General features: G+C 43.1%; 1 protein-coding gene across 2 annotated transcripts; it reads left to right on the forward strand.

Moving 5' to 3' along the window:
- Positions 1 to 9,728: 9,728 nt before the first annotated feature.
- Positions 9,729 to 12,741, forward strand: LOC147904206 (serine/threonine-protein kinase D6PK-like). Of its 2 annotated transcripts, XR_015542146.1 has the most exons (3): positions 9,729 to 10,776; positions 11,070 to 12,205; positions 12,320 to 12,741. XR_015542146.1 is itself a non-coding variant. In XM_087385326.1 (2 exons), the coding sequence occupies exons 1-2, from the start codon at positions 10,178 to 10,180 to the stop codon at positions 12,082 to 12,084; spliced, it is 1,614 nt and encodes a 537-aa protein (XP_087241452.1). In that variant the 5' UTR covers positions 9,729 to 10,177; the 3' UTR covers positions 12,085 to 12,741. The 2 variants fall into 2 exon arrangements, 1 of the variants encoding a protein (XP_087241452.1); XM_087385326.1 differs by having other exon boundaries at positions 11,070 to 12,741.
- The last annotated feature ends 8,196 nt before the right edge of the window (positions 12,742 to 20,937 follow it).

The following is a 20,937-nucleotide window of genomic DNA, read 5'->3' on the forward strand; positions in this document are numbered from 1 at the left end:
AGGCACTTCTATGATGACGGGTTGATTACTAAGGAGCAATATATCCGGGCTAGTGGAGCGGCCCCTGAGGTATTTGAAAGTAATTAAATAATGCCAATATTATAAGTAAAGATTTGATTTTTCATACATTGATATATGTTGTCCCTTGTTTACAGGCCCGTGCACAAGACGACGAGGAAGACGAGGAAGGAGGTGCAGAAGGGAGCGCAGAAGGGAGTGTGGAAGGCAGCGAGGATTAGTCGTAGAAGTAGTGCTAGCTACTCTTTTTTGTACTTAAAGCCACTGGCTTGGCTTCGTGCCTCTTGTATATACACTCCTCTTATTTTTTGTACTTGAAGCCACATGACGTGGCTTAGCTTCGTGCTATATGTACATACAAGCACTTTTTGAGCTTTTAATTTTATTGCGTTTTGGAGTTGTAATGTTTTATTTGGAATTGTAATTAAAATGCGGTTGGCTGTAAGAATTGAATTACACAATGTGGAAATGGGATTCTTGTAACTATATAGCATACACAACATACACAGCATTCTGTAAATTTAAAAAAATATATTATAAATTGCATCTATCAGTGCATCTATAAATGCGTCTATATACGCATCTGTTTGTTCGACAAGCGTCTATTTTTACATCTATAAACGCATTTATAAGAGCATCTATTTAAGCGTCTAAATGCGCGTCTATATGCGCGTGTGTGTCCTATATAGACGCATTGTTAGATGCGGGTCTCCAGACGCAAAAACAGATGCACAAATAGACGTGCCCGTAAGTTTTTTATTTAGTTTAATAAATGCATCTGTGTGCCCATATATGGGTGCTTTGTCTTGACGTTGTGATGATATCATACAACTTGTATTCTTTGCTTTCTCCATTGTAGCCAACCATGATGCATTTACGTGACTTCGCATCCAATTTTCTACGATGATCGTCATGTATGTAAGCATATGCTATGCAACCAAATATGCGAAGATGCCGAATGTGTGGGTTGTGTCTAGTGAATGCTTCATAAGGTGTCATACCTTGTATCGGTTTGGTAGGAAGCTGATTAAACAAATAGTTTGTAGTGGCTATTGCTTCTGCCCAATACTAATTCGAAAGATGCTTCTCACTAAGCATTGCTCTAGCATTGTCTACTAAAGTACAATTCTTTCTTTTAGCTCTTGCATTCTGTTGAGGAGTATCTGCACAAGTGAATTGTCTTCGAATGTCGTGACTTCTGCAAAAGTTCATGAATGCTAAAGACATGTATTCACATCCTCTATCTGATCTCATGACTTTGATCTTTCTACTGTCTAGTTTTCTACCATGGATTTGAATTCTTGAAATCTAGAAAACACTTCAAATTTCTCTTTCAACAATATCTGTTGTAGTCGTCAATGAAAGTCAAGTAGTAAAGTGAACCATTGATGTTGCGGGTTTGGGCATAGCCCCATTCATTTGTATGTATCAAATCAAGAATACCGAGGTCATGCTCGAGAGGTGCTTCTACCAAAGGTGGTTCGCTTTTGTTTGCCAAAGCAGCATGCTTCACAAACTTTTCCAAGAAACTGTAGCTTAGGAATCCTGATTGCCATATTCTGATTCTTGAGATCTAGCAAGCTCTTGAAATTGACATGACCATATCTCTTGTGCCATTTTGCAGAGAGTGGCATCTATTGTGGTTGAGGTGACATGGCATGCAAATCTGGTACTGTAGCTAGCATTCTGTACAAGCGTCCTTCCTTGACTCCTTTTCCTACTGGCTGAAATCTTCTAGATTTGTCTCTAATAGTGCATTCATCTCCGTCGAAGATGACTCGATAGTTGTGTTCTGGACATTATTTGACCTATTGACAAGAGGTTCTTACTGAGCTTTGGAACATAAAGTACATCTTTCACCAATCCTTTCGTACCAGTGAAATTGTTCATAGGGATAATGCATGTCCCTTGAACTGGATTCGGTGTATTATCTGTTGTGTAGATGACATTCTTTTGACCTTCTAATGGATTCATTTTTATGAACCATTCCTAATGATTTGTCATATGAGATGATGCACCACTGTCGATATACCAAGGATCCTGATTTGCTTGGTTGACTTGATAGTTGAAATAATCTTTTGAATTACAATCAGTGTCTAGGTACACTGTATCAATCTTATGCCTTTCCTCATATGCAAGAAACATATTCCCATGTCCATTTGCAAAATGACTGTGACTAGAATGTCCACCACGATGATTTCCTCTTCCGTGAAAATTCCCTCGATTACTGCTAGATTAACCGCCTTGATCATACTGCTTCTTGCAGCAATCTCTTTCATAGTGTCCAAACTTATGACAGTAGTTGCACTGGATGTTTGACATGTGGGTGGATGCATTCCCTCGTCGTTGGAATCTTCCTCGATTGGATTTTGATTTTGATGTTGTTGAGGATGATGCTCATGCTGATTCTGACTTTGATGATGATTTTGTTACTGATGATGACTACTTCTCTGGAATGATCTATCTCTGTCTCTGCCTCTGCTTTTGTATGAAGCTATGAATGCCTGATCATTAGAATGACCTTTCCGTGCATGAATGGCTTGAGTCCTAAGTTCTTCATCAAGTAATATTGACTGAAGTTCTTCCAGTGTCAGAATTTGCCGTTGAATGGAAATAATATGGACTCGATTCTTGTATCCCTCTCTTAGTCCATCCAGGATGACTTGAACCATTTCTGTTGGATTCATAGTCTCTCCTGCTGCTGCAAGTTGATTATTGTAGTCTTTGATCCTGAGTACGTAAGCATGACCGGTTTCGCTACTATTGCGAAAACTCTAGTTGATTTGGTTTCCCAGTGTGAGAATCCTAGAAGTGTTCTTGGACTTGTAGAGAGCTGCGAACATATCCCATCCTTCTTTTGATGTCTTGATGGTGTTGAGTTGTCCTAGCATGACATCTTGCACATTCTGCTTGATCCATTGATATGCATACTTATCTTTCTTATCCCATTCTACCTGTGCTCGGGCAATGGTAGGATCTGCTACAGGTGCAAAAACTATTGGTGTAGCTGGAGATTTTGCTCGAGATCTTGCTGTTGGTGCTGTGACAACAAGTGGAGTAGAGCTACTACTAGCTAGACCATCCAATGGTCTAGATGTAGATCCATCGACATACTCCCATTTGTCCTAAAGTACAAGAATGGTCTCCATTTGGTATTTCCATGTAACATAATTGGAGTTGTCTAGCTAAGCAAATGCCTTTAGATTGAGGTTACTAGTTGTAGACATGGTGCAAGAAATGTACTCAAAGTGTCATGAAAACCACTATTTGAATCAACTACAAAACACTAACTGTGGCAAGTGAAATATGAACTGTCGATGAAGGTAGAACTGCAATATATAATCTGATCTAAGTTACAAGGCTTGTGGCAAATGATGTTGGGAATAGCCAAGAGGTTTACAAGGTTGAAATGATGTGCACAATGGCGTGAAATAGCCAAATAGGCTTTCGAATGATGGCATGTGTGTGTGTAATCAAATCATATGCTATCTGCCCACTGATCAATTGGCAATGCCTTTGAACACTCTGAAGTCTACTCACTGAACTGATTAACATTAGGTTTCAGGTGATGTGATGATGTGAAACCGTATGTGAGCATATGGATTGACTCTGAGTAGGAACTAGTCGAGAATTATGGCTTAGATTGGCAACTTGGAGAAATTCAAAGCGTCTCCTCTATGTCAATCTAGTCTACTCTGATCTAGATCTATACCAATTGTTGATCGATGAAAGAATAGCAAATAATTTCTTTTCTTTGGTTCTTTTTATGTGCTAGGTGAGATGCGCTAATGTAGAGGCTGATGTGCATGTAGGAAGTGAATTTGGCAGCGAGGCTCAAAAGTGAGTGATACTTGTGCTTAATGTGCACGCGATGTGACGAGCGTGCAAAGCACAAAAATTTGATCATTTCACCTTTTGGTAGTGCCCTCAATCTCCTCCTAGATCAAGAGATATGACTTTATCTATGTGGAGGGGCAAGAAAGAGTGAAATGGTGATGTGGCACTATGAGTCACATGCAAAAAAAAGAAGACTGTGCCTGTGCAAAGACAGTGCCTAGGAAGCACTGATGTGTCAATTGGGTGAACATGCAGTGACTGTGTGGAGGTCACTATGCTTGACAAGGGGGCATTGCTGAGGTGGTAGTGATAACGTGGCTTATTGATTGTTCAAAGATGACGTGGTTGCCACCATGGTAGATGATGTGGCATGTGCCATGTGGATGCTGATGTGGTAGAATAGATGATGTGGCAGTTGGTGCCACATGTCAGTCGAGGGTGATGTGGCCTGTGGATAAGGCTACTACTGACGTGGTAGGATAGGGTGACATGTGTCATTCTCAAAACCACTCCTTGGTTGACTGGTGACCCTGGGATAGGTTATTTGCCACGTGGAGCAATCAGAATCTTGAAGGATTCCGTCCAACTGTGAAGGACGGTGAGGTTGTTGGAGGCGGCTTCCTATTCGTGGTCAACGTGACTGCAATGGAAGCTTGTAGCTTCATCATCGTGTAGGACTAGAGTCCATCGGTGGAGATGCAGCATGTGGTTGCATAGTTGGAGCTCGCAATAGATGGTCGATGGAGACGAGGGCAAGGCTGCGTGTCGTGATGGAAGCTAGAGCTGTCCTGCGTTGTTGGTTGTGGTTGTCATAGGCAGAGCCGTGGCTTTGGCTTTTAGCTTTCACTCGAGGGGGTCACTATGTATAAGACCTCTATATCACGTGCATGTAAGGCCTATTTCTAAAATCCCTTATCTATAATTTTTTCATTAATAAAATGTACCCTTTTTCTATACATATCTGTAATATTTTCCCAAAATCATTTTAAATACTCCCTTATGTAAATTTAATTTTGTAAAATTTATAAATTAAAAATATCCTTCTTTTGAACTTACGTGATAGGGTTACATATGATGAATGACCCCCCCCGAGGGCTTTCACTGGCAGCTAGGAGCCATGGCTTTTGCTGTGGAGTGTGGTCACTCTGCTTTATGGGCTACCTTGCTGGAGTCGCTGTTGCAGATGGTCCGAGCACTTAATTTTGTAAATTTTATAAATTAAAAATATCCTTCTTTTGAACTCACGTGGTAGGGTTACATATGATGAATGACGCCCCTGAGGGCTTTCCAGCTAAGAGCCATGGGTTTTGCTGTGGAGCATGGTCACTCTGCTTTATGGGCTACCTTGCTAGAGTCGCTGTTGCAGATGGTCCGAGCACTGCACGGGCACCATTTCATTGGAGCGCTGTACAGAGGAGCTTGGAGCAGGTTGTCAGCCTGGTCGTTGATGACGTCTATTGTAGATAAGAGTCGCTAGTCGAGTAGCGGGACTGTCGTCGATAAGAGACGTTGAAGATTATCATCTAGGCTGATGGAGAGCTGGTGCTATTGGCGTTGCTATGAAGGAGCACGTTAACTGAGTGCTTGTTGTTGTAGATGCGCATCCGGTTGGAGGTCGCCAGTACAGTTGCTTGTGTGTAAGCTTGCTTGAGGCTCGCTTGAGGCTTGGAGGCCATTGCTAGTCGTGGTGGCTAGCCATTGCTAGTCGTTGGAGGACGTGTCTGTTGAAGGTCGTAGAAATCCGTAGGCTTGTAGCTTGTAGCTACTATGTCTCTCCCACATGACTAGAAAGAAATGAACTCTCATACACTCAAGAATCTCTCTCGAAATGGTTAGACGGAAATTTTCTCTCTCAAGTGACGGAATGAATGGACGAAAATTCTCAATGGATAGAATATTCTCTCAATGAAAGAGAATGAAATGCACACTTAATCTCTATTTATCACTCTCTCTCACAAGTAGGATGGTGCCTCAACAGAAGGCAGAACCATGCTCTGATACCATGACAAAATATGAAGAGGGGAAAGGAGAAGAGTGGAGATGAGGAGAGAGGGCATAGCTAGAGAGCACACCACAAATGACTAACTGTACACTAGATTTAGTTGAAAATGTAGAATTTATACAAACCCATTTAGGATTAGAGTTAGAGAATCTAACCCTTTCCTTTATAGCACTCTATTGGGTGAGTGCTATGATGTTGAACGTGATCCCTCAACACCCTATAGACCGATCATTTGGTCTTGATGTGACCAACATGCACAAGAAATGCGACGCGAAGTGTAAGGGAGAAGCTCAAGAGATCCCTCGCCCAAAGATTCCAATAGCTATCTTAAACACAATCTCCACTACGGACCTCTTTGTCTTGGTTTTGAGGTAAGCTCTCTCCAAATCTTTGCACATAGCATCTGTTTTCGTGAATTGAAAGGCGAAAATCCTTTAGCATCATAGAAAGAGAATGAGTAGTGTTGTCTCAAACAAAGTACACAAATTCCCTAGCTCTCCTTGCAAAGGAGGAGATGGTACAATTCTATCCTTAGCCTTGTCTCAAACAAAGTACATAAATCTCCTTGCAAAGTAGGAGATGGCACAATTCTATCCTTTTCCTCCATAGTGGACCAATGTTGCCATGGCTTCCTAAAACATTTGTGAATACAATGTATGAATAATGATATGTGGGCTCTCAAGAATTGAACCCTATAGTGGACCACGGTTGCCATGGCTTCCTAAAACATTTGTGAATACAATGTATGAATAATGATATGTGGGCTCTCAAGAATTGAACCCTTCCTAAAACATTTGTGAATACAATGTATGAATAATGATATGTGGGCTCTCAAGAATTGAACCCTGGAAAAGAGGCATTGGCATCCCAATGCTCATACCACTAGGACAAACTCCTAGGCACAACATAATTTTGTGAAAGAAGAAAATCATAGCACGCTACCTTGTTGTTTGGTAAAATAACTAGTGGAAACATCAATCTTTGTCAAAGGGTGGTGGTTCTAAGTGTTTCCAGCAAATGAAGAGAATGTGTATGTCTACATCCATAGAAAGAGAAGGAACCACATCATTGGATGATCGACAGCATCCTATTGAATTAGTCCATCGATGGCGCGCGTAGATATTAGTTGAGAGCCTTGTTTGGTGAACGCGTTTGCGAGGAGCTTCCAAGGCATGAGAGTGTTCTGCAAAGCGAGGGAAGACTGGTCTCCTTGCCTTCGGTAAGTAAAATACAGGCTATGAAAGATGGATCAATTTCTGTGAAAGATTACGAAGACTAAAAGCGACAGCAGCAGAGCAAGCGAGCGCATGGTCGTTCTGCTGCGTAACAATTCAATAATCGCAATGTCCAACATACTATGATATTTTAAATGCATCGATAGGGAGCAGGCAATTGAAATGGATTAAGAAGTGTTGGGACAGGAGTTTATAAAGCTCAGCGATGCGCTTTCTGCGCAGGAATTGGATATGGGGCCTTTGAGGGTAGGAATGACTTGCTGCTGTGTTGTAGATTTTGGCGACAAGAATTTCAGACTCCATGTGCCAAACGTTTCATCTCACCACTCTGAGTTGGCTAATAAGTCTCCATCCCCCGTTAAGCTCCAGGACAATGCGGTACCCCTTTTTCAATACCCGAAGTCTAGTATTTTGCAGATGCTCCACGGTGATTTCTGCTTGTACCGCTACGTCTGTCCCGCATTTTCGTCATCCTCACGAGACGCGGCCTTACCCTCGCTGTGGAAAAACGCGGTGTCCGTGGGTGGCGATGACGCCCGCTTCGTCGCTCTCACCAGCAGTATTGATCTGTCGTCCCCTCGATGCGCTATCACGCTGCTCATAAATTAAGAAAGGTTGGCGATGGTGGTGTGTATTGTAGAGGCTTCATGGATGACAATGTTTACAGATCCAAGAAAGCCTGCAAAGTCGCTTGGGGACCTATGTGTGTGTGGGGGGATGTGTGGAGATCCGGGGCGAGGAGGACAGGTGTCCGCATAGGCGGGTGATTTCTTAATCGGAATTGGGGTGTAGTGCTATCGTGAAAAGCTCTGACTGCGATGCGAGGCGATGCGAGGCGAGGAGGGGGGAGAAGAAAGTGTTTGGGCGATGGCGATGATGAGTTGTTCTTGCGAAGCTTGAAAGCTTGGGGCGGCGATCATGACTTGTTGTATATGTAAGGTAAAGAAAGGCGTAGGTCAATGCTTTGCTGCTTAAGAGAATGATGAACACGCGTGTCGTCCCTGTTGGGCTCCTAAGTCACCACGTGGCTCACAGATAACCGCTACCAGCGTTTAATAATCGGTCGTCATCATAACCTAACTCAACCTCCTCCTTATACCCCTCCTTGTCATCCATTCACCTTTTCCTCTCACACGGGTAAGAGTACCTTGTCTACCGTGTTTGCACCAACCTCTCAAAAGCCTTGCTCACGAGCTGCGAGAATCCCCACTTTCGAGAAATGGTGACTCGTGCTAGTCGAGAGCCACTTCCTTTTGGCTGAGGGTGCTTATTGCTCAGGATCGTACATGGGAGTTGCATGGAGCATGGGTGTCCATTGACCAAAGTTCCCATTTTCCCCTCTTTGATGGCCAAACTAGTCTTCTACTTGTATAAAATAAATATGATTAACGCCCATCCACACAAGGTTGAGGTAAAGAGAGATAGGTCTTTCAATATAGCAAATGAAGAGAATCTTTTGAAATGTAATAGCAATCCCAAACCTTTGCCATTAGTGAAACTTGGAAGTCCAATCAACATTATGATCACAAAGCAAAGTAGAATGAGCTAGTTATGTTGCCCCATCACATAGGTAGTTGCATGGCTAAGTGGGATTCCAAGATCTCTAGGCACTTGGTGGGTGAGTGCCACCACTTACCAAACCTAACATGCAACCATATAATGCTTCGTTGCTACCTTCATTGCAAGTGTAATGGAATCGACTTAAGTCAATCAAGGCTACAGTCACATATGCCAAAATCTCGATTGCCAAGAGGAGTGGTAACCATGTAACCTTAGCTTAAATCTTCAAAGAAAATGTGTAAAACATTCCCATGTCACCCCAAAGATGATTGGAGCCTTGAGGGCCGTAGAATCGAAGCTCACATGGGAACATAAATTTAAGCCCTCTCCAAGAATCGCTTCGATGCCGAAAACTCGATTAATTAATTTGATGTGTATAACGACGATCCCAATTAACCTAAGCTTTTCCACTCTCAATTAACCTTGTCACCTCTCTACCTCATCCTCCTCTTTGTCGCCTCTACTCCCCTCTACTCCCTCCTCTGCTCCCTCTCCTTCTGCTCTCCCCACTCCTCCCTCTGCTCTCACCTCTCCTTCTCCCTCCACTCCCTGCGCCAGCCCTCTTCCTCTCCTTGCACTCCCCGCCTCTTCCTCCAACCGCCCCTCTCCCCTCCACTCCCTAGCCCTCTCCTCTCTACCTCCCCCTCCCTCAACTCTCCCTACGTGCCCCTCACTCCTTGATATACTTAGCTCAGGGCAGTTTTTGGAAAGCTTCTAGAACTTCGTGACGCTTCCCGCTCACGACTTTTGCTTCTATCACATCGTACATTAGGTTAATCCACCCATGGCAAAGAAATTAATTAGTAGAGTGATTTTGTATAGGTGGGGGGGCCTATTAGGTGAGAACTCTTCCATTGCCTTGACATAGCATTGCAAGATCATCTTAAAAACATGCAACCCCTACGAAGCGTAACTTTGCTCAAATTAGCCAGCCCCTTCTTGAGTGGGTGTACTCTAAACCAGAGGTATCGAGGTAAAGTTGAAAACCAACTAGCGGAAAAAAAATATGAAAGTACACATGACCATCTTCTTCGTAACAACAAGAACAAGCATTGCCAACAACAACAACACAAAGCACCTCCTTGGTCTGGTCTGCACTGCCGTTCCCTCATCTCACCATCACAGATCTTGCAGCTCCACACCTTCCACCCCTTCGCCAGTTGGCTTTCCGCATTTCCGTGTCTTCTCGCTGAATTATCGTCACAGATCACCGCGTCTTCCTCCCTTCATCCCGTTTATAGCTTGCCACCCTAATTTCTGCTTCCCAAAGTCTCCCCTCCTGCAGTCTTCTTGCTCGAATAACCCTGACGCGTAGCAGGTCATGTCAGTTCTCCCCTACCTTGCTTACATAACATGAATTGGCTTCACTATATATCTGGACGTCCCTCAATTGTGCACCTGTGAAGCGTTTTTGCAAGGCGCTCACTCAGCTACCAACACTGCGCAAACCACCCAGATAGCAAGCACATTAGCAAGTCTCGACCTATTTGCTGCCCTGAGAGCAACCAATCCGACGTCGAGGGCCATGGTAGCATCCTTTCCAGACTCAGACTGTGAACCCAGCTTTGAGAGTTGTGGATCTGTGGCTCCTTTTAGCTCAAGCCTTCATCATGTCTACGGGAGCGATACTTCCAGCAATTACAGCTGCAGCTCCTGCAGTACCGATGCCAGCGGAAGCAGCACTCGACGGAGCAGCTGCGAAAGGAGCCTATCGATACGCAGTAGCAACACCAAGCCACACAAAGCCCAGGACGAGGCTTGGACCGCCATCCGTAGTTTGAAGTTGAGAGAAGGAAGCATAGGAATCGGACATTTCAAACTGCTACGCAGGGTTGGTCATGGAGACATCGGAAGTGTATATCTCACTCAACTCAGAGGCACCAGCTGCCTCTTTGCCATGAAGGTCATGGACAAGGAAACACTCACTCACAGAAAGAAAGTGCAGCGAATGTACATGGAAAGGGAGATCTTGGAGTTCGTTGATCATCCGTTTCTGCCAACGTTGTATGCGCATTTCGACACGGAGCAATTCTCTTGTCTGGTGATGGAGTTTTGCCCAGGAGGAGACCTGCATGCACTGCGGCAGCAACAGCCGGGCAAGCGCTTCGGGCTGAAAGCAGTCAGGTAAGGAATTACGGTCCCCGTCTTTCGAAAGATTGAGTATACAAGGTACCAGTAGATAGGCTCAGTGATGTATGACCTCTGTATGGCGTGAAGTTCTTTGATTTTCAAACTTGATCGTGCTGTGTGGCTTGAACACCTTTGATTTACAAGGTTACAGAGTGTTGCTTCAATTGAGATCACGGCTAGGAGCTCGTAGCTATGGACTCAAGCAGTGAATTTTGCTCCTGCTGTGGAATGTGAGCACGGAGCAGGTTTGCTGAGTCTGAAGAAATGTTTGATAACTTCTGTGACAGGTTTTATGCTGCGGAGGTGCTGCTGGCGTTGGAGTATCTCCACATGCTGGGCGTCGTGTACAGGGATCTCAAGCCCGAGAATGTATTGGTCAGGGACGACGGCCACATCATGTTGACAGATTTCGATCTATGTCTCAAGTGCGAGGTGCAACCCACGCTCCTCAGATATCCGTCATCATCATCTTCATCATCGTCATCCTCTGGAAGGATACACCTGTTGCGGCGTTCCTTCAGTCAATCTTCTTCTTCTTCTTCTTCTTTCCATCGTTCCAATTGTATGCTTCCCGGCTCTGCTTGCAGCGTTTCGCCTTGCAGCATCCACCCCAATATCATCTCCTCCTGCCTCCCGCAAGGCAATAGCAAAAGGCAACAACATTCCCACAAACCAGCAGAGCAACAACTGCCTCCGTTGAAAGTACGTGCCGATTCCCGCCCCCATGAAGAATTCTCGTTACCTCAACTAGTTGCCGAGCCCAGTCAAGCTCGCTCCATGTCTTTCGTCGGAACTCACGAGTATCTAGCTCCTGAAATCATCGCTGGATACGGCCACGGCAGTGCAGTCGACTGGTGGACGTTTGGCATCTTCCTGTTCGAGCTTCTTTTCGGAAGAACACCCTTTAAGGGCGCCAGCAACGAACAGACGCTGATGAACATCATCAGGCAGCATCTCAGGTTTCCAGAAGGGGCTGATATCGAAGCTGGCGAGACTGGCCGGAGTCTCATTCAAGGGCTATTAACGAAAGATCCGCGGAAAAGGCTCGGTTCCTTGAAGGGGGCAACGGAGATCAAGCAACATCCATTCTTCCATGGCATCAACTGGCCGCTCATTCGCTGTGCCAAGCCCCCTGAAGTTCCAAAGTTAAAGAAGATGACTACTATCTCGCACGAAACGATGAAAGCTAAGCGGGGCTCTACCAAGCCTTCTAGGAACGATCTAGCATCCGATGCAGTTGCGAAAACGAAGGTGTTTACAATCAACAGAACAGCCAGTGTTCGACACTTTGAGTACTTTTAAGCAAGAAACAGGAACTCGGCTACAAATCTCTGTGCCTGTATTATACGTGATAGGAGCTGTGATCAACACGCCGTTAAACATCCAACCAGCTCCATGAGCTGCATCAGTTCAATTCGATCAGGTGCTCTACATTTGCTGCTGCAGTAGTTCCAATGACTTGTAATCTCTAATTCACATACTCCCATGCTACCAGCAGAAATTCATTCCTTCTCGCTTTGGATTCGCTGTCCACCAGATTGCACTTTATGGAAGCCCTGCCTCCAATGATTGAAAAAGCACTCGGGAGTCCGTCTTACGGGAAAACGAATGGAACTGTTTCCCTGAGCTCTCATTGCTGAACAGAATCCAAAATGATTATGGACTTTTCGGATAAAAGGGCCCCTGATATTTACGAGTCGGTGTATGAACAAGACTGGCGAAGGTGGACGAATTTTCTTGGGCTCCAATTTTGCAAGGAAATCGAGAGAGAGAGAGAGAGAGACAGACCCAATCCTTACAAGGGTTTGCTCCTCTAGCAGGAAAATGTTCAAGGCGTGTTTATGATTAGTGTGACTAATAGAGTGTAAAAGTCAAGTTCTCGTTTATCAAGGATTTGTAGATTTGCCTTACAAGTCAATGCCATGTTTTCCTCCAAGGAATTTTTAAAATCCCCCAAGCTCCTAGACTCTAGTCATGTAGAAAAAAAGTACAATGAATGCACAAGGCTATCTTTACACCTTGAAAGAGCACAACACCCTAAGATACTTTAACCCTAAGATACTTTATTTATTCTTGAAAGTTGCCACCTTTAAAGAAATAAGGATTTATATAAACGCAAAAGTTTCTATGAGAGGCTCCTCAATGCTCATCCTTATCCAAAGCATGTGTGTAGCTCCATAACAATATGAATTTTTTCCACGGTTATGAATCATGCTTTGCTCTAAAAGGGTCTTCTATTATTTTATATATTATAAATGTTCTTATCACTAGGATTGCATTTTTAAAAGGCCCTCCCGTAGACTAAGGAAGTAGCATGAAGCTCCATAAACATAAAACCGTCCCATGGAAAGAGGAAGTATCAAAATAAAGCATAGCAAAAATAATGTGAAGGAAATGATATGGTACCAAAATCATACATATATCCTTCCTTGAGTTCAAAACATACTTTGGTATATACAATCCTAGTCTCATAAATCCTCCTTGAATAGCTGAACAAACTACTAGTCTCCAAAGTGACTTCTACTCGTTTAACTTATGCCTAGCTCTTATGTCTCAATTTATGAAAAATGTCAAGTTTTCTAATGAGCCTACATACTTGAGAATCCATAGGTCAAGGATTGCATACTCATGTAATCACATTGATTCCTATGGGATTTACTTTGGTCATTATGAGTCAAAACATGCACACACAAAATGAGGCTATCATAATTACAAGGTTTTCGAAAAGATCACCACTTGTAAAATGAACAATGGTGTGGAAGCTAGTAGAGGAGAAGATGTAGGATGTCCGGGGGGTGCACTACTAAGAAACCCTGTGTGTAACGTGCATTCAAAGGGTATTTTAAAAATCCCTCAACTAAAATTTTCACCCCAATAAAAACACCCCGCTTTACTTATGAGCTAAGTGATTTTTTTCAGAAACTGAGTTGAAAAACCCCTCCTATTATTGTAATCCCTGTTAAAAAGTTGAATTAAAATACCCCTCCTTTTGAGTGCACGTGGTACACTAAATCTTTTTAAGGTGAACCCCCCGAGGGAGGATGCTACCTCAATAGCATCTAAAACTAGGCGACCTCTTCTCCATCCCAAATTGAAGAGATATAAGGTTATAAACATTACCCTACTTAGGAACAATGGTCTAGCGAGTGTGGAAGGTGGGAGAGGAGCGTCAATAGCATCTAAAAGTATGCAACCTCTTTCTCAAGGGGTCACTACTATAAAGCCTTATATATAGAAGGCGTAGTCTAGGGGTATTACTAACCCATTGTCTGTAAACTGTAAGGCTTTAAAATGACCCCTTTTTTTTATACAAACTTAACTTTTTGGGCTATCCCCAATGGGGGCTTAGTATTTGTTTGGTAGTGAAAGAGAAAAATCATGGATCAACACTTGCTTGGGTGTAGCCAATCGCAGAACGCTCCTGGGTAAATATTTGAATTTTACATGAACCCGTGCTCTCGCTAGAAATTTTTTCGATGCCATGAAGGCACACTGGCATAATAATGAGACACAATCTATTTGTTTAGAACATTGCATAGCTCGACATGACATCTCTGCACTGCTTTGCGCAGCGCTATCTCTGGCATATGCCACCTGACTACTTATCATCGCGTAGCATTTTGCTACAACTTGCCACCTGTCACTGGACACATACCCATGCCGATCATTAAAATTGAAGGTTGGCTTGGAGAGACCACCACGCTGGTTCTTGCCATAATAATTAGACGCAATCTATCATTCTGAATACCATCGCGGTGCAATCTCTGGCCTGACCACCTATCATCGTGCAGCCTTTTGCCGCTTCTTTACCCGCAGTCCATGCAAATCATAGGTTGGCTTGGAGATACCACGCGCTGGTTTTTGGCGTAATAATGAGATGCAATTTATCATTTTGAGCATCGCCTCAGCGCAGTCTCTAGCCTGACAACCTATCATCGCCCAGAATTCAAGGTTGTGTTGGAGAGACCACAGCACTAGTTCTTGGAGTTAAAGCTCCGTTACCTATCTTTACGTATTACAGGAGAAGGTCTATGATGACCAGTGCACTGGCAAACAGAAGGAGAGCCACCACGCTCGTTCTTGGAGTTATATATTTGTGTACCAAGGAAAATGTATTCCATTGTGCAACCAAGCAAAATGCAATTGACGATATGGCCCTTGAGGGGTCCCCTCTAGGGGCAAGGGCCATATCGACATGCAATTGACGATATGGCCCTTGAGGGGTCCCCTCTAGGGGCAAGGGCCATATCGACATGCCACTGGACAAAAATGGCATGTCAATATGGCCCTTGCCCCTAAAGGGGACTCCTTAAGGGCCATATTGTCATTTGCATTTTCTAAAAAATTGATTGTATTTTTCTAGATGTATCTCCATGCAACCACAATGGTGGGGTTGTTGGAGTTATTTTAGTGCTATTTTGGTCATAAACCAAGGAAATTGTAGTCCTTCTTTCCTGGTATTTTAGTCCTTGTTGTTGTAAATATAAATGAGGGCAAAAGTACAATTTATCGAGTGAAAATTGAGCAAAAGAGATTACAATGTACATCTATGTCCAATAACAGGTTATATAAAAATTATCAACTTATACCGAGCAAAAATTGAACAAAGGATCTTACATTTATAAAAATTTGGCAATTACTGAGAGCCTTAAAGGCCAAAAGATTATAGGTAGTAGCCATAACCATTCAAATACAAATATGAAAGTTAACAACAGTGCATACTGAGAGCCTCAAATTGAACAAAAAGAGATTACATAAATGCCTTGGAGACCAAAACATTACATCCAGTGAGCCAAAAGATCATTCAGAGCCCAAAAGATTACATCCAACCATTGTTGAGAGCCTTGTCTGAGCAAGAGGGAATTTGTACAATTCAGTTTTCTGCCAATGTAGCTTGTTGCATTATAAATTTTTAAGGAGCCAAAGGAGGATACGATGGAGAGGCCGAAGACCATGCACATTGCTCGGACTCAGATTACGGCTCCTCTAGCAAGTCGAGAGTACTCTACTCTGAAAATATTGAGGCCTTCCTGGACATCTAGGGGAAACCCATATAGCATAGCCATAAAGAGGCCCTCAATGAGCATGTCATCTAAGGTGATGACATTTAGATGTATGAGGAATCACCTATGGGAACGAAGAGTCTCCACTAGTGCTAGCATTTCTACTCCAGGTGAGTGCAACAGAATCACCTTATATGAGAAGGTGGATATTATTGGGATCACAGATCATCGAGGGGGGGTGGTACTAGGCATGCTGAAGATGAGTGGGTGAGCAGCAGATGAGCAGGGGAGCAAATGGAGTGACGAGAGTTGGAGGAGGGAGGATGGAGCAAAGTAGAGCAGGGACGAAAAAGAGCTAGAGGAGGGGTATGGAGAAAAGTAGCAGAGCATGTGGAGAAAAGTAGCAGAGCATGGGCAGATCAAAGCAACATAGTAAAATGCCAAATGCCACAGAACTTATATATATTATAAAGTTTGAGCCACCGCGGTGGCTGGAGCCCGGGGTTCCATCCATATTAATTGCAAGCCACCACAGTGGAATCCCACAGACGGGCTGGTAATCATGAAGAAGATGACATGTGGTGCCACTCCAGTGGCTGGTAATTAACTGCCAACCCGATGGAATCTTAGCCACGACAGATGTGGCTAATGAGAGCCACCACCACCAGGTAGTAATTCCCACAAAGATAAATCATGAAGCTCTAATCACTCATTACCATGCAGTCTAGTTCTCTACTGAGCATGTGAGCCCGGTGACTAGTAATTTTTACTACACTCGTAGTGATCATGCATGCTAAAGCACGGTGGTGGGTGAGCGGTGGCACGGTGGAATCGTAGCCATGCCACGATAGACGTGGCTGATGACAGCCACCACCATTGGGCAGTAATTCCCACAAAAGTAAGTCATGAAGCCTAATCACCTCTAATCCCTCATTGCCATGCACTCTAGTACTCTCCTGAGCATGCAAGCCCAGTGACTAGTAATTTACTACACTTGTAGTAATCATTCATGCAAGCCTGGTGGTGGTAATAACTGGAAGCTGAGTAATTGCACACCACTGCGGTGGCTAGTAATTAACTGCCAACCCAGTGGGTCTTAGCCGCCACCACCACATACGTGGCTAGGAATCTTACATGCCACCACCTCTAATCATTCATTAGCATGCACGTCAGTACTGTTGCCTTGAATTATTCTAAATTCGGGAAAACCACCACGGTGGCTCTCACCTTGATAGTAGTCGGCGGGCTACAACCACCGTGGTGGCTCTCACCTTCTTGATAGTGTAGTCGGGCTACAAACTGCTATTCCATTCCCTTAACTATTTCCTCTTCTATCACTATTACACACGGATCCTATTGCGACATTTACATACCGACGTTTAGCACGCGCGGGGCGCTAGTCGTTGGTATGAAAAGCGCGTCCCATAAAGCGTCGCTATATAGCGACGTTAGGCAAACATCACTATATAGCGACCATTAGAAAGGTCGCTATATAGCAACTTTTAAGGGTCACTATATAGTGACACTAAGATACTATTTTATAGCGACGTTTTTCAAAGAGGTTTTTTACTCATATAGGCCTTAAAAGTTAGTTTTTTCCAATGATAAATTTTTTAAATTTTCATACATGTTTGATCTCATAGAGAATAAAAATATGAGAGCATGTACATCAAGCCTTTGAAGCTCATATATTCATGTCCAAGTTTGAGATGAAAAAAATCAATTAAGAGCATTTACATCAATTGTTTCATCTTGAGCCAAGTATAAGGCACCAAACAAATCTATCTCCAACTCTATACCGAGTTGATCTCCTATATCATCATCATACTCTAGCATCATACGTTCACCTAAAAGTACTTGATCATCTTCTTTAATAAAGTGTGGTGATTCTTGATGATCGTTGTCTTCTTCCTCAATATCGTGATCTCCATCTTCCTCCCATGCGATGTCATTATGCGCATCTTCCTCTTGGCTCATATTGTGATCTTCATCTTCTTCGCTAGATTCATCAATTGGATTTGGCGTTGGTAGTGGCATCTCCATATCCACATCTCTATCTTTAAAAATTTGCTACTTCGTGGTGCAACTTGGATCACGTACCACCATCTTGGATCAGAACGATCCGGATGAAAAACCACCTATATTGAAGATGGGTGCCAAATGTCATCAATTATATATATGAAATTATGCTCAAGTACATGTATCAATGGATCTTTAAAAACAAAAGCTTCGATTAATTAAATCATTAGTATGCACCTACTCACAGTGCTCGGGAAGAACAAAAGTATCACTTTCATCAGTCCAATGTTTGGTGGAGTCTATTGCAAAGAAACCGCTACTATCTTTTCTCACTGTCGCATGGGGACCATTGTAAATAGTTCTAAACCATTTTACATCAAGAATGAAAATACTAAATCGTCTGAAATCAACTTCATAGATGTCGCATATGCACCACTGCGAGGTAGTACACATTGGCGAAGAATCCCATCTGCACATTGTCGTGGTATAGCTGTCCACCAATCAAAATGTGTTAGTATAAGACATGCGTGTGAAAGAGAGTCATAAAAGCATAATCCCTCATTATACATGTAGAGACACAACCACGTACCTGCGCACTCTCCATATCCTGGGTCGTCATGCATGGTCCACATCAAGATACCCCTGATCAAAATATCATTGGTATGTCTAGGAGCTCTGGAAATATCAAAGACCTGCACTCCTCTCCGTAATATCTGTAACTCCTCTATCAAAGGTGCCATGTACACATCCATATTTTTTGCCTTGTACTTTTCTGGCACAAGTAGTGCAAGCATGAGGTGTCCCTTTTTTATTGTTAGCCATGGTGGGATATTGTAATTCACCACGACTATGGGCCATGTCGACCAAGATGTCGAGCATAACCCGAAAGGATTCACGCCGTCCATGGCGAGCCCAAGATGTAAGTTGCATGGCTCCCTCGCAAAGTCCGGCCACTGATTATCTATGTGTTTCCAATCTGCGGGAATCCTCAATGTGTCATTATTGGACCGATGAGATGCATGCCATGTCATCAACTCCGCTATGGATTTGCATCGGAACATGTGTTGTATTCTTGCAATGATGGGAAAGTGTCTCAAGACCTTTACCAGTATCCGCTCACCCTCCAAGTCATCTCTATATCGTTTTCCCCACACTTTGGACAACTAGCCAAATCTCCATGCTCATGAAGAAAGAGAATACAATCATTACAGCAAGCATGGATGGTATCATAATCCATACCCACCATTGTTAGCATCTTTTTCGCTTCATCTCTTGATGCGGGCATGGTATTTGGTGCAGGCAACATCTTCTGTAGCAACCTATGACAATTTAAACATACATAGGCTTCGAACAATGATAATTCGATATACACTATCCAAATGATGATTCTCAAAACAAACATGATTCTCAAAACAAACAATATCCAAATAATGAGTCAAATTAATGCAAGAGCTAACCTCATTAAGGCCGAGACACTTGTATCCGACCACCCATAGTTTACTTGCAGATTCAAGATTGAGAGACAAGCACGTAGTTTAGACATCCTAACACCCTCATACAATTGTGTTGATTGCAACTCTCGCATTTTGACCTCAGACTTTGAGATCACGTGTACATGGGATGTAGTGCCCCTAAAAATAGAATCCATCATGTCGACCATACCCTCGTCATCATCCGAGAGACTATAGTCTTGCCCAAAGTGTGAAGGTATATGCGTATGCTCATCAACCTCATCCTATTTTAAGATTTTGTGTAAATATAAGATCTTGTATTTCCTGGTATCCAATAAGACTACGAACTTAAATAGCTTTGACTTATCGATAGTCCATCAACACGTGCAACACTAACGATGGGTACTGGTTCGGGCTCCTCCCCATACATCCGCAAGTGGCGCATGATAATATGACGTTGATGTCGTACTTCTCGCTTGCAATGAGTACAATGATAGTATAACCTCTCCATAAGCCACTTTGTGCTCCCGGGCATTGGCGCATCATCGGATGAGCTTCCACTCGTCCCTTCCATCTACACTTATAAAATCACAACATAAGTTGCAAGAAAATATATTAACATTTATAAAATAGCATCTATGAGCTTCCCTTCAACTTAGAATAAAAAGTGTCTTAAAGCGTCGCTATATAGCGACATTTTGCTCTGTTCCATCGCTATATAGCGATGCTTTTAATTAAAAACATCGCTATATAGTGACGGAAAAGCGTCGCTATATAGCGACGTTGTGGGTTAAAATCAAAACCCAATGCTACATGCGGCGCTTTCTTTAGCACTCTCTAATCTTTCAAGTAAGCAAGGCAATCTCTCCTCCCACCTATATCCGATGACCTCCCACCTATTTTTGACAACCTCTCACTCTATTCTCCACTCCTCACCCTTCTCCTAGCTCTTGTGCTCCCTCTCTACCCTTCTCCCTCTTTGGTTTCTTGAAAGGAAGTTTTTCAAGAGGTGAGTCTGTTTCAACAATGTAGGTTATTTGTTTGTTAGCTTTAGTTTTGTGAGTGCTTCTCCTTGTATTGCTAAACCTATAAACTAGTTTTCATGCTTGTTTTCAAAGGATTGAAACAAAAAACGAGATTTCAAGAAAGAAAGAAGACTCACCTCTTCTAGTCTTTTTTGTATTTCTCTTCCTTCTCTTTCTCCTTGTCTCCTCAATCTCCTCCTTTCAAGAAGTTACTTTTGTAATCTCCTCCTTTCAAGAAGTTACTTTTGTAATCTCCTCCTTCGTCTAACCTCTTATTTGAAAAATGGTATGTTTCCTCTCTTTTGTAGGGCCAGACCACAACATCGAGCGGGATGTACTATTTCAGGTAAGTGCTTCCTCTTTTTTCCATTTGTTATTTTTGTTATTTGCATTGGCTTGCAGCTAGCGCCTTATGCGCTAGCTGTAGTGATGGGCATAGGAACCCTCTCTTCCCCTCTCTTTCCTCTTCTTTTCCTCTTATCTCCTCTTCTTTCCCTCCTTTCCTTCTTCTCTTATGCATGAGCATAAGAGAAGGGGGAAAGAGAGAAGAAGAGGGAAAGGAAAGAGGGAAAAAGAGGAGGAAAGAGATTGAAAGATTGAAGGAGAGAAGAAGGAAAGGAGGGAAAGAAGAGGAGATAAGAGGAAAATATGCTTATG

This window comes from Dipteris shenzhenensis, chromosome 2 (genome assembly GCF_047967505.1).
Source record: "Dipteris shenzhenensis isolate YYH24624 ecotype China chromosome 2, Dip_SZ_1.0, whole genome shotgun sequence".
Lineage (NCBI taxonomy): Eukaryota > Viridiplantae > Streptophyta > Polypodiopsida > Gleicheniales > Dipteridaceae > Dipteris > Dipteris shenzhenensis.

What these genes read in the sequence shown, in the direction of transcription:
- LOC147904206 (XM_087385326.1), top strand. Translation starts at nt 10,178, where the DNA reads ATGGTAGCATCCTTTCCAGACTCAGACTGTGAACCCAGCTTTGAGAGT. An exon ending in TTCGGGCTGAAAGCAGTCAG is followed by an intron (nt 10,777 to 11,069) that starts GTAAGGAATTAC and finishes CTTCTGTGACAG; the next exon opens with GTTTTATGCTGCGGAGGTGC.